Below are 13,108 nucleotides of genomic sequence, written 5' to 3' on the forward strand. Positions count from 1 at the left end.
AAGTCATTCCGGCCTTTGAGATGGTCATGCGAGCGCGCACAAATGTCTACCACTTGGAATGTTTCGCTTGCCAGCAATGTAATCATAGGTGAGTGGGGAATTTTCTTTTGTCTTTGGTTATTTTATTACTTGAAGAAAGACGCACCACCACGTTCACATTTTTCCACGGACCGAAAGTAACAGTTATTTTTTTAACAGATACACTTTGCTAAATATTTTTTAGGTCCGAAATTAAAGTCCATTCCGGATAATAAACAAACCGCTTAAACAACACCAATAAACAAATTTGGTATCAAATGAAAGAGGACTGAAATAGCTTTTAAGCAGAAATAACGAACGAAGGTTACCACCTCTATTTATATCTTCTTTTTGTCATTTAATACAAAGGAAATTCATATACCTGACCCAAGATGTGTTCTATGGTAATTAAATAACATTTTCCATTGAAATATTTTTCAATAGGTGTCGCTTTTTAACATTTCAGTTTTAAAGCTATTTAGTCCTCTTTCATTTCGTACCAAAATTGTTTAATTTGGAAAAGACTTTTATTTCGGCCTTAAAAAATATTTGGCTAAGTTAAACTGATAAAAAAACGACTGTTATTTTCGGTCCCTGCATTTTTTAATTCTGCAAACATATTGAGAACTTCTTTTTGTTTGGCGCTGTAAACGTCGAAGCAACTTTTAGTAAATTCCAAATATAGCGCGTCGTCGTTTCTGTTCTGTGCTAACTGAGGCCAATTGCAAGTGACCAAGTGATGCCAAGTCGTTTTCCACCTCGTTTTCTCATCGCAAAGGAAAAGGTCTTCCTTTCCTACCGGGGTTCGCGTTGAAATACTTTCGGGGCTGTAGCGCTTGTGTCCATTCGTACGCCATCACTAAGCAAGTAGAGCCGCCATATTTTAATGCGATACACTACGTCTATATCTTTCTAAAGCTAATTTAGCCTATCGTGCCATCGTGTGCGGTATACGAGCTCGCAAATCTTCCGCAAAATCGTTATCTCGAATACACCAAGGATGGCCTCGACACTAACGTTAGTGTTAAGGGGGAATGCACTGACTGTTTGCTTGACGACAGGATATGCTCACCTTGATTTCGCTTACTACCAGACCGACCATTCGCTTTGTTTCTATATCCGACTTGGAAAAAGGTAAAACAAACGGAGCATTAGTTAAGCCCGATGCTGTCGACTTCAGCGACATAAGCCAATAACTGTAAAAAAATGTTACCAAGTGATTTATTTCTGTGGCTTTTACTATTTTCTTAAACATCTCAGCAGCAAACGGCTCGGAGAGGTCCTTTCCAATTCTGACGGAGCTGCTGGTGTTGCTTACCATCATTTTAGACAGCCGTATTAGTTTCGCGCCATAAAGGAAATTTCTTTTCATGCTGTCAAAGGTGGGTTTGAAATCGGCATATATATTGTATATGATGAACCACTTTTTTCCTGGTCTTTGCTGACAATTGGCTCCAGCTTTTCACACAACACTTTCCATTAGACCTTTTATGTCTTAATAACATGGCTAATTTCGATTCAGTAGGCGCACGGGGTCCCGTTTCTTGTGGATTGGACAGAACACACTTAAATTCTAGTCGTGAGACATGCGTTAATATTTTTTTTTTTGTTTTTTGTGTGACAAAATATATAATCTCGAAAATGATAACAAATACGAAATAAATGTAACGGTATTTTGAAGCTTTTGAGATGCAGAAAGCAGGAAAAATGGTCTCGTTCGTTAAAAAGTTATCTTGACCTTGAAAATAATCTTCAAAAATAGAAGTTTTTAAATCTATTTTTTATTTTTTTTTTACCTAAAAATAGTACGCAATGAATTTTTCAATACAAAGGTTTATGCTATACCTGCGTCAAGTAATTAATTTTCATGGTCAGTAGAAAGAACTGAAAAATATATTTAAAAATTTTTTAAAAAAGTTAATTTTTACGCCAAAAGAAGGGGAAACAAATTCTAAAATTTTAAGGTGGGTTCTAAGGTCAAGGTGATTTTCTTTTCAATCAGACCCTCAAAATGAACTGTAAAAGTAAAATTTTTGACTTTTTGCCCTTTTTTTTACCTAAAAACAACTTTTTAAAAAAAAATTTGAAATTATTTTTCAGTTGGTTTAAAAGTTCATTACACACTGCTCTGAGGTCAAAAAAGAAAAAAAAAATTGAGATTAATATATCTGAAGTTCATTTTTAGAGGTCAAGAAAAAAAGGTCGCTGTGGTTGGTTGTTCTAATAGAAGTTCACAATGCTTAATTTTTTTCCTTACATTCATCAAAAAGTAGTTATTTTTCTACACTCAAATAACAGATATCCGGTTTTTGATAAATTAGCACAAAAAGAAAAACCGTTTTTGGTCGATCTGGAAAGGCCAACAAAATTTTACAGAGTTTACAGAATCAACTGCGAGCTTGTTTGCTAAACTCCGTATCCCTATTTAGACCTGTAGGGTGTAACGGGATCTTCAAGCGTATCGACTGAAGTGGTCAGGAAACCAAGACGCATTAGCTCTAACTGACACTTCTATTTTGATTATTATTACTAAAAATGTATGTACAGAAATATGTATTTAATTATCTAAAGAATATAGCTGTTTTCCTTTAGCTTTTACTTCATTCCACTGCTTTTCCAAATTATCCTATTTTGCATTAAAATTGCACACTTATCTCCATTTTTATGGCGTGTTAAGCAGTTAGCTTTATTAAAATTTTATTTCTATGGTCAATTATCGATACTAAAACATAAATTTCTTTGCGCAAGTGTAAAGAAAACAACCCTTTTGACACCTTACATATGTATATACACATTCGCATCTTTTAACTTCCAATCCTTCAACCCATACATGCCTCACTCCCCAACGGCCGCCTTGTTTGCCTTTTTATTTGTTGTAGTTATTTCTTTCTTGCCTTTAAGTGCCAAGTAAATCTCTTTTTAATCTCGCATCAAATAATACCCAAATCGGTAGTTTAAATTTTATTATAACAAAAACGCAATCGACACCGCCACCATCAACAATACAACAAAAGTAAATAAGGCAATAATAATTCGTAAAAAGAGGCAAGCAACGTAAAGGATATATAATACAAAGAGAGGCAAAACTGTGGCAAATAAACGGAGAAAATACAACAAGGCATACAATAAGCGAATACAAATCAGCAGCAAGTGCAGTTACACCAAGTACGAGTACAGTAAGCAGCCGGGATGGCTAGGCAGGCGGTGGGAGAAGGGCTTGGTTTCGTTGACTTTTGCTTGCTTGTTTGCTATACTCGTACATATGTATGGAGTAGTTGTGCGTTAATGGCTACTCTGTTGTTGTACTATTGCATATTTATTATACAACAATCCAAAAGGGTTATCCCTGCGTCGGCCGAGTGCGCATAAATTGGGAATTTTCGCTTACTGTTGACTGCTGTGAATTTCCATTTGTTCTTTAATTTTAGTTCTATGTATTCAATCGCTCCCGTTTTGACTCTTTGTGCGCCCACAGAGGTGTACTAATGGAAAATCGCCGAATTTATAGCATTTGGCCAATTCTTGAAATGTCACTCAAGAGAATTGCAATGTGCCGCCTTGTAAGTGCCAGCAGACGCACTTGTTTACCCTCACTCACCACACACTTATACATACGTCGAAAAATTCGTGAATAAATGGAATGTGTTCTTTGTAGAAACCAAAAATTTCTGCATTGCCGCAATGTTAAATTTGATTTTTACTTATTCCCAATTCATGAACGTTGTAGGGCGTGCGCCGCATATCCATATCCATTTCCGCTTCCGTTTTGTTGGTACATACATATATTTTTCAGTGCGCCCCTATACTTTTACTTGTTTTTTTTTTATCTTCATTGCTTATAGGCGCACAACCCTTTTGTTGTCCAATTTGTTGAGCATTGTTGTTTTTCGCTGATTTTTCACTCACAAAATAAAAACAATATGCCTCTATTGCATGCATTATTAATATGCTTTTCTTCATTGAATGTACAACAAAAATATGCGCCGGGGGAGAAGTTGAACCAACCCACTGTGCCGGTATGCGGGCTTCGGTGTATTGGCCGGCCTCACTTTTGATTTCCATACACAAGCCAATCGCCTCAATTGTTTGGCCACATTGTTGTGAAACGCTGAGGCGCGTTTTTTTTAAATGCATATTCCAATTTTTCCACTATATAAAATATTTAAATTGCCAATTGGCTAGGACTGCTTGGGTTGGTGTGCCGCGTGTATCAATATCATTGCGATTTTTCAATACATATTTTTCGTGTAGAAAATAAAAAATAAATAAATATGCATTACGTTCAAATTACTCACATGGCTTGTACTCGTATTTATTTCAGGCATTTTTTTCTTTGAGGCCAGGAGTCGGTTATGAAAACAATTTTTGTAGAAATTGTGTGCTTTGCACCAAGAAGTTCTGAACACATTGAAAACGACGAGCTACAGACCACAGCTTCTAATTTGTTATCTTCATTATCTAAACGCTTTGTCGATGGCGACATGATTTCTTTGAACGCGGCAGCGACATCATGAATTTGTATGAGTTTGACATAAAAGAAGAGGAAGAACCTTATCTGTCGCCAGAAAAATAGAAATAGATCTAATCTGGCCACAACCACAGCCGTCGCGTAGCCCGGTCGTCGCCAAAATAATTATCTACATAAGAGTACNAGAGGGTGAACAGAATCAAAAAAAAAAAAAAATAGCAACGAATTTACAATTTCGATATTTGTAGTTCACATTTATTAATTTTAGGCTCTGTTTTGGAAGTACCAAAATTGAAAACCTTGAACTAGCTTTCCTCTCAGTTCAGACTTTTTAAAGTCTTGTATTTTTTATTTATTTATTTTTTCTACCAGGGATCTTCACGCCTGTCTGGTTGTCAGGTTATTTAGTGCCAGCAGATTTCCTCGGTTTGCGTTGTGGGACCACTCTTCCGGATTTCCAAAAATATCAGAAATGACGAAAGTCGTCACCGACAGATTTTTTCAGCATCTGCATGCATATTCCGTTGCTGCAGTTGTTGTTGTTTTTGCAGCGGCTACTTATCCCTGCTTAGAATCGGACTCGTTGGCAACAAGCTCAACTGTTGGCCCTGAAAACGTGCTATTTCGACTGGGTGAGACCAGAGGGAGGGGGGTGTTGGTTGAGTTGGGTTAAGTGGACTTGTGAATAGGTGGTACATTGGGTACGTCGGGGTCTAGTCTGGACAAATAGGAGTTTACCCCACAACAATATCCAGATCGCAAATCAGCCAGAGTAACGCGGGTCTCTCTTGGCAATTGAAGCTCATCTTCTGAGATAGAATGCGATTGTACTGCGATGACTGCATTCAAAGGACGTGAGTTAGTGAAGTTGGTGACAGTCTCTTTGTCGTTTATTGATCTACACAGTGCCGGCTCCAGTAGTTGTTTTCAATATATATACTAAGACCTCATCTTTTAGTTCGTAGAAATTCCACCTGACATGCCTAGGTGAAGGCACCGCCTCAAGCAAGTGCCTGTTCGGTTGCTCACGTCTGTAGCACCCTACTAGAAACTGCTTGCTGAGCTTGATGTTGCCCTCTTTTACTCTGATAATTCGCTGTCCACCTTTTCAGGTTCTGAGGGGAGAGGGGGCCTCTATGTCTTTCAGTATACTTGCATATTCCGTGGTGCCAATATCTTTTGAGGCTTTTGCTTTCCCGATGACCACTCGAACTTCGGCACTGGAGATATAAATAAGGGCATAGTTTTTGGTTGTTTATGAATTGCTTTGGCTCCGACGAGGCGCGATCACTGAATCAGTTTCCACTCTTTCTTCGCGCTTCGCTGGGCTGGACAGGAACCTTAAGGCTGACCGAAGTTTACTCACATTGGAGGTGAAGTGACAGGTCTTAAAATTTGTTTGTCAATGCTTTCGCTTGTTTTGGTTTACCGGTTGTCGGATCTCCAAACTGGCGAATGTGGTTATGCTCCTTCTAAAGTCCTCTGTGTGTCTCACTCTAGGGCACATTGCAGTTAAGTTAAAAGTATTTTAGTCTGCCTTGGGAGGCTAGACGCGATTCGGGGGATGAGGTATAAATTGTGTTGTCTATCTGGTCCTTATTGTTACTATTGGGGTTGTTACCTTGTGGTGCTCGTTGGAAGAATCGCAGGCGACGATTGAGACTACAGCCACTTGTTCACTTACTGCCGTCCCTAAATTGGAGCGCTAAGCGTTGCGTTATCCATTGTCGACGAGTGTCAGCGCGCGCTATCCCCAAATCAACGCGTCGTAATTTTTGACGTTTTCTCAGATCCTCTCGTTTTTATTCTCGTTTCCTCTTTCACTTTTTTGTCCTTTCTCTTTTTTTCCGTCTTCCGCATCCAACTTCAACACGTAACGCCCTGTCAAAAATGAAAATTCCATTTGCTCGGCTTTAGCGCCGCGTTATTGTGGGATGCTTCATACAAATTGTATGGGCATGAGGATTTTTGACAGTTGTTTGGCGCTTGACGCGCCAATTTAGGGATGGCAGTTACAGGTGATACGCAGCCGAGAGCATGTTCTAACGTTGCACAAGCCAAGGCTCGAATTGCACGAAGCAACGACGGAACGTATCAAGAGCTGCTGGATAGCCCTCGCACGGGAGTTAGAGAAGAATATCGCATGTTGAGCCCCTTGGAGCAGTGGAGGCTCATTGGGTGGAGACTGTGGAGAGAAGCGATCAACGATTGGTGTATTTCGAAGACCTAAGGAGGGCTACATTGCCGAAACAGAATAAAATTCGGGTCCTTCCGGTACGTGGCAATGGCTTATGTGTGAATCTCTGAAGCAGCGTAGCTGATCTGGAAAATCTGGCTGTCCTAAGTATATAGTTCTTTTTGGTAGTAGTTCTCTGTACGCCTCAGAAGGGGACTCATCTTATTTTAACTAAAATCAAGTTTGAACATTTTTTTGAATTTTTTTACTTCCAAATGGCTACTGATGACTTTTGAACTATGGAATTGAGTTCTGAAGCAGAGATTTTGCTTTATGTCCCGTCCTGCTCTTTGCATACAATTCGCGATATTCATTTTCATTTTCAATTCATGCGCTGCACATACAGCAAGCAGCAGCTAATAAATTTTTTAAAAATTAATTCAATTGCCAAAAAATTATTGAGCCATGCAATTTACACTGCTACCTCTCCAAACCCGAATTCACCCACATCTCAGTGAGTTAAAAGCGCTCACGTGTGAGACAGAACCACTTCACAGTGGCGTTGACAGCCTCCGGGCGATTGTCGCTTTAATTCTTTTTGTTTTTTTTTATTTTTTGGAGAACAAATTTCTGTGGCTTTTGTTCAAGCGGAAATGTGACGTTCGTGTTAATGTAACATGCGGGCCTTCAGTTGCAGCACTACAAGTGAAATGATAAAACAACAAAAAAAAAAAAAAAAAAACGGACGCACAAAAAGAAAACAGAAAAGTTGTGGAAAAAAGCTTTGTTTGTGGCAAAAAGAAAGTGGACGCGTGCGGTGGACCATTGTTTTTACTGTTAATTTTTTTGTATTTTATTTTTGGTAAATGATTTTTGTTTGTTTGTTTTTTTCCCCCCGTTTTGCTTTTGGCATAAAGTTTGCATAATTTCCTGTCGTCATCGATATTGGCGCTTGATGTGTTGATATGAATGTCCGAATTGTCGCTGTTGCTGGCTATTTTTTTCCCCTTCCTCTTCTTCTATTTTCCATTAAATGATTTTGATATGGCGGTTTTTTGGTGCGACTGTTGCCGTCTGACTGCTGTTTGTTGGTGCTTGTATGCTGCTCCTCCTGGCTGTGTGGCTGCAGGATGGCTCTGTACTACGCACTCAAGTAGGGCCGGAAATGCCCGCAGCTTCTGACGCAAAACGTTTACCGTTTTCCATTTGTATACCTCCCACAATACTATACATGGCTTCCGTGTGCCTCCAAAGTTGGTTGTTTGCATTTTTGTGGCATTCCGCCTCTATAGTTACGAGCAGCACAATTTTTTGCTGCACTCATTTGGAATGGAATTTATGACAATTTTTTTTCGTATTTTTTTGAGTGCACTATTTTTTAGGACTTTTTTTTGTGTAAAGTTGAAAATCACAGATTGGTACCAAAGCCGCTATCCCCATGCCTATACTGGTAAGAAAAAAGTGGCAATTGGTAGGCGGGCGACAAGCGACATTCATCAGACGCTGCCGGCGATTACGCTGTGACAGCTGGAAAGTATGAGAAGTGATATGTTGGCTTACACATATCCCTTACAATATTCCGTTTTTTTCTCTCGCTTACCTCTCCCAATTTTTATCGAGTCGCAGGTGCTTCGCTAGTTGCTTTTACTTTTTTATTGCTACTGTTTGCGAATTTTCACGATTTTTTGCTTTGTAAGATAAACACAAATATTTGTTCCTGCCAAAATACCAACTACTCAGGCACATGTTGTAGGTGTGGCATCGGTTGATTTCGTTTGTGGCGCTTGCAAATAAACTGTCAATCGATTTACTTTGCAATGGCATTGTCGAAAATATGAGTTGGACGTAGGAGGAGACTATGTTGCATAAATCATGGGGCGGAATACCTTGTTAATTTTTTTTAAGTTTTTTTTTCAATACTGGTTGCACATATTTGTAAGTCCTTTGTAAACGTCGCTGATTTAACTGATGTCGCTGATGATAACTGTTAAAAATATATACATACATGAATAAGCATGTATATATGCATATATATGGTGTAGGTAGTGCGTCCAAACAGCCCCATCTATATGTATATATACACTGCCGGAACAAAGTATTGGCACAGCAAATTTTTCACAATTTATATTCTAAAAATTTTTCTGCAAATTTTTTATAAAAATATGGTTCATTCTACAACAAAAACCAATCAATTTTATTATAATAAAGTACAATTTTTAAGTAGCTAGGAATTGTTGTTGATTTTTGGCAATTTTTTTCACGCAGTCTCTTCTATACAAACATTTTTTTCGAAAATACTTTATATGGAAAAAATTGTTGTTCTGACACAAATGGAGAGATCTACACATTTGATCTACCTCGAAAGAAGCTTTTTTATGGAGAAGTACACTCGGAGGGTTGCCATTGTCTGCCGAGGGGCGACCGCTATTTGAAAAATATTTTTTTTTTTTGATGTTGCCGGGACCAGAAATTGAACCACAGGCCTCCCGCGTGGCACATAAGCATTTTCACTGTGTGGGAACCATGTAAAATAAAACCAGTTTGATCGGTTTTTTCTTAATTTCAAAATCGGGAGTCGTTTTTTTTAAACTGCAATTTTTCGAAGAACTCGAAACCGGTTTTGGAAAAAAGCGAATATGCGAACACCCTAGTAGTCACTCATTGAAGTCCCTGAAAATTTAAATAATAAATATTCGGCTTTATAACGTTAAATTTGTCCAAATTTGTGCAATTTTCATCGATGACGTTTTCGAATTTTGGACCAAAAAATAGCCGCAAGAGGCGAATCTGATTAACAAGCAGTGTAAGGCGACACTCTCGGTCGCTCTAGCCGATAGGTTAGAGGTGCGTAATACCACTCCATACGACTTGAGTTCGATTCCTGGTCCGGGCAACATCTAAATTAGCAAAAACAAAAAAAAAACATTTCTAACAGCGCGCATAGGGTTACTTGAATGATCTAGGCTGCCATAACTCAATTTTGGAAAATTTTAAGAAAATTTAAAAAAGCAGTTAGATAGATAGATAGATAGACAACATTCCGAGGAACATATTCCAGCCCCTCTCAGCTCTCTAGCTTGCACAGCGAACGCTCCCCATTGACCGGCATATTCTTACGCTGCGTATAAATTAATTTTCCCTCTTTATCATTTGTTAAAGAAATATTTTGTTTCATAATTACTTTTGTGCTCATCATAAAATATTTGAATGAAAATAAATACATATATTTAAGAAAAATGCCCAGCTCTTTAGTACCCACCGAAGCGTGAAAATTGAAATGCTTGCTTCAATTCCATTTGAATGATCTCTGTGTGGCAACAGACATTTGTATTTACGTATGAACATATTTTTTTGAGATAGCAGTTAAACTTGTGTGACATTTTCCTTCCCGCCTCTCAATGCGTAGTGACATTGTTTCCAATTGCATTTTTGTGTTGAGTTGACAACTGTCAGATAAATGAAAGGAAGACGATTTTCAACATAGAATGATGAGCGTTGTCTTTCGCTGAAAGGAAGAAATTAAAAGTGCACATGCAACGGTACTTGTGCTTCACATGTGTAGTTATATACTACCATTCTTGGTTCTAAGCCACTCTGGCATACCATGAACTTACTGCATTGCTTTAGTCTCGGATGTCCTCCATTGCTACTCAAGCAAGTGGAAAAATGCTTCCTTTGCTGTTATTTAAGAACACAAAAAACAGAAAGTCGGTTAGTAAAGTTTTCTTTTTTCCCTTTTTCTCTTTCCAGATTCTGCGTTGGCGATCGTTTCTACCTGTGTGAGAACAAAATTCTCTGCGAATATGACTATGAGGAACGTCTCGTTTTCGCCTCTATGGCCAATCATCCGATGTTGAAGCGACATGCCAGCGCCATTGGTCAAGGCTCACCGACGGGCGCTGGCGGCTTAATGGGTGGTGGCAGTCCTGGCGTACCGGGTAGTGTTGTGCAAAATGGACCGCGTACACCGGGCGATCACAATAACAACAATGGCCCACAAAGCGGTGGTGGTGGTTCGCCGTTTGGCGTTCAAGCGGCAGCTGCAGCGCATATGAAGAACTCACTGGGCGCGTCCAGCTAAAATAAAGCCTTGTCCATGTTAGCCGGCGGTGGCAGTGGCAGTGGCAGTGGCAGTGGCGGCAACAATGTCGGTGTCGGCGGCGTCGGCGTCGGCGTCAATGCAGGGGCCAGCGTCAGTGGGTGCTATTTTAATAATGGCGTAAGCGGCGGCGTCGGTATCGGTGTCGGCAGTGGTGCAAGTCCTGGAGGTGTTGGTGCTGGCGTTGGCGGTGTAGGCGTGGACGGCGGCTGTAAAAGCTACCAAAGAAAATACTATGACATAAATTGACTGAATGGTAATGGTGGTGGTGGTGGTGGTGTTGGTGTTGTTGGTAGACGTTTGCCAAATGAAGCAGCAAGTGTGGAAAGTAGTGAAAGGACATACCTAAAAGGATAATTGTAGGATGTATGTATGTACATACTTTATGTATGATGACTATGTTAGTTAGTTTGAGTGTGTGAGTGTGTGTGTACGTACGTATACCGTTGTGTATAATTAGTTGATTTAGCGTTTTTATAATTACACTCAGTTATTAATTACTTACTTTCATTGTGACTTGCGAACTGAAAGTCAGCTTAGAAATGAATTTAGTTTAAGTTGCTAGCAGGACAATATTTAATTGTAGCTTTTAATATAATTTAGTGTTTATAAATATTCTTAATTTATTGTCAAACTTATTTTAATTTTATGAAAATGATTCGTGTGCTGCATAATGAAAATCGCGGAGATTTGTTTGTGTAAATAAGTAAGTGCAAGGGATATGCGAAAATTAATTGGTCGATTGTGGATAGCAACACAACCTCAACAAGAAATGCTATACAAGTTAAAAAAAATGGAAAGTGCGTGCCAAAACATTTTGTAACCAATATTAAGATATTTTTTGCAATATTTTTGAGTTATGTTCCAATATGTTTGATTTGTTTTAGGCCAATTGTGAAAGAATTAAGGAAAAACATGGTGAATAGAAAATGTAAACTTTGTTTGAAATTTTGAAGATTTCGGTGCTTATATGGGTCTAGATTCTTTTTCCAACTGTTTTTTGGAATGCAAAATTTAAATTTTTAAAAGTTTATGTGTATTCGAATTTTGCTTTAATGTAAATTTAATTTTTGTTTAGATTCTCTTGTTGCTCCCTTTGTAAGACTTTTTTTGTTTTAAATTTTCTTATTTTCAAATTGCGCTCGTCGAAATGAAATCTTAGAATTTATAGCACCGTTTTAGATTTGTTTGTAGCTTTATTTTTTCTAAGTCCGGTTTTTAAAAAAAATTAAATTTTTAAATTACAAAATAATTTATTAAATGAGAAGCATTTGTTTTTTTAATATAACTACTTTTTAAATTTTTTTTTGTTAATTTAAATTAAATAATTTTTTTGGAATAACATTTTTTATTTTCTTAAATAGATTTTCATTATTTGTTTATTTAAAATTTGGTTGTTTTTATTCTTTGTTTTAATTTGTTAATACATGTCACTTTTTCAGTACATATTCTAAATTGTTCTTATGTTTTTTTACAATGTTTTGGAGTAAAAATGTCATTTTCTATAGTTATTTCTTGTATTTTTTTAGATATTTTTTTAGATATTTTTTTACATATTTTTTTACATATGTATGTGCACACATTTTTTTAATTTGATTGAATTTTTAAAAATTAAAAATTTTTATCTTTTATTTTATTTAACCTTTTATTTTTTTATTGCTTTCATTTTCTTTTATTATTTTAATGTTTTGCCGTAGTTTTAAACTTTTTTGTAATTTTATTGAATTTTCGTCGTTTATTCCTTTTATTTTTTACTTTATCCAACTTTTTATTTTTAGCTTTTTAATTTTCTTCTTAATTTTTTAATTTTTCTAGAAATTTGAAAATTTTTCGAATCATGGTTTATTCTTTTATTTTTTACTTAAGTCAACTGCTTATTTATTTAGTTCTTTCATTTTCTATTATTATATCTTTTTGTGATATGTATGTATGTATTTTTTTGTTTCCTTATTTTGAGATTTTTTATTTATTTTAAATTGGTATTTATTTTTAAACTTTTTACTATATTTTTTGATTCATTTGAATTTTTTCTTTCGGCCTAACATTGAAATAATGTTTATGAAAAAACACATGTACTCATACATATATTTTAATATGTAAAAACACCGGTCTAAAGTAGCAAACACAAAAAGACTTGCTTGCTATGCACATCTGCTTATTTTACATTACTTAATATTTTTTCTTTAGCAAAAATTTTCCAAAAAATTGATTATGCCGTTTGTTCCCCATGGGCCAGATATTGAAAAAAAAAGAATATCGCAAATAGACAAAAATGCACACACCGTGAGATTCACAAAAAAAACATGTTTCTTGCCAGAAATCGAGAAGGCAACTGATTCCAGCGGTT

At 37.0% G+C, this 13,108-nt stretch overlaps 1 protein-coding gene across 1 annotated transcript; it reads left to right on the plus strand.

Annotated features, from left to right (window-relative positions):
* Window positions 1-5: 5 nt before the first annotated feature.
* On the plus strand, window positions 6-11,555 carry LOC108371908 (insulin gene enhancer protein isl-2a-like; the record flags this gene model as incomplete). Its single annotated transcript, XM_017627529.1, has 2 exons — window positions 6-88; window positions 10,413-11,555. Coding segments are annotated over 2 exons (414 nt in total), but the record flags the coding sequence as incomplete, so codon positions are not given.
* Window positions 11,556-13,108: the final 1,553 nt, after the last annotated feature.

This window comes from Rhagoletis zephyria, unplaced genomic scaffold, assembly GCF_001687245.7.
Source record: "Rhagoletis zephyria isolate East Lansing unplaced genomic scaffold, Rhagoletis_zephyria_1.1 Rzeph_scaffold_05301, whole genome shotgun sequence".
NCBI lineage: Eukaryota > Metazoa > Arthropoda > Insecta > Diptera > Tephritidae > Rhagoletis > Rhagoletis zephyria.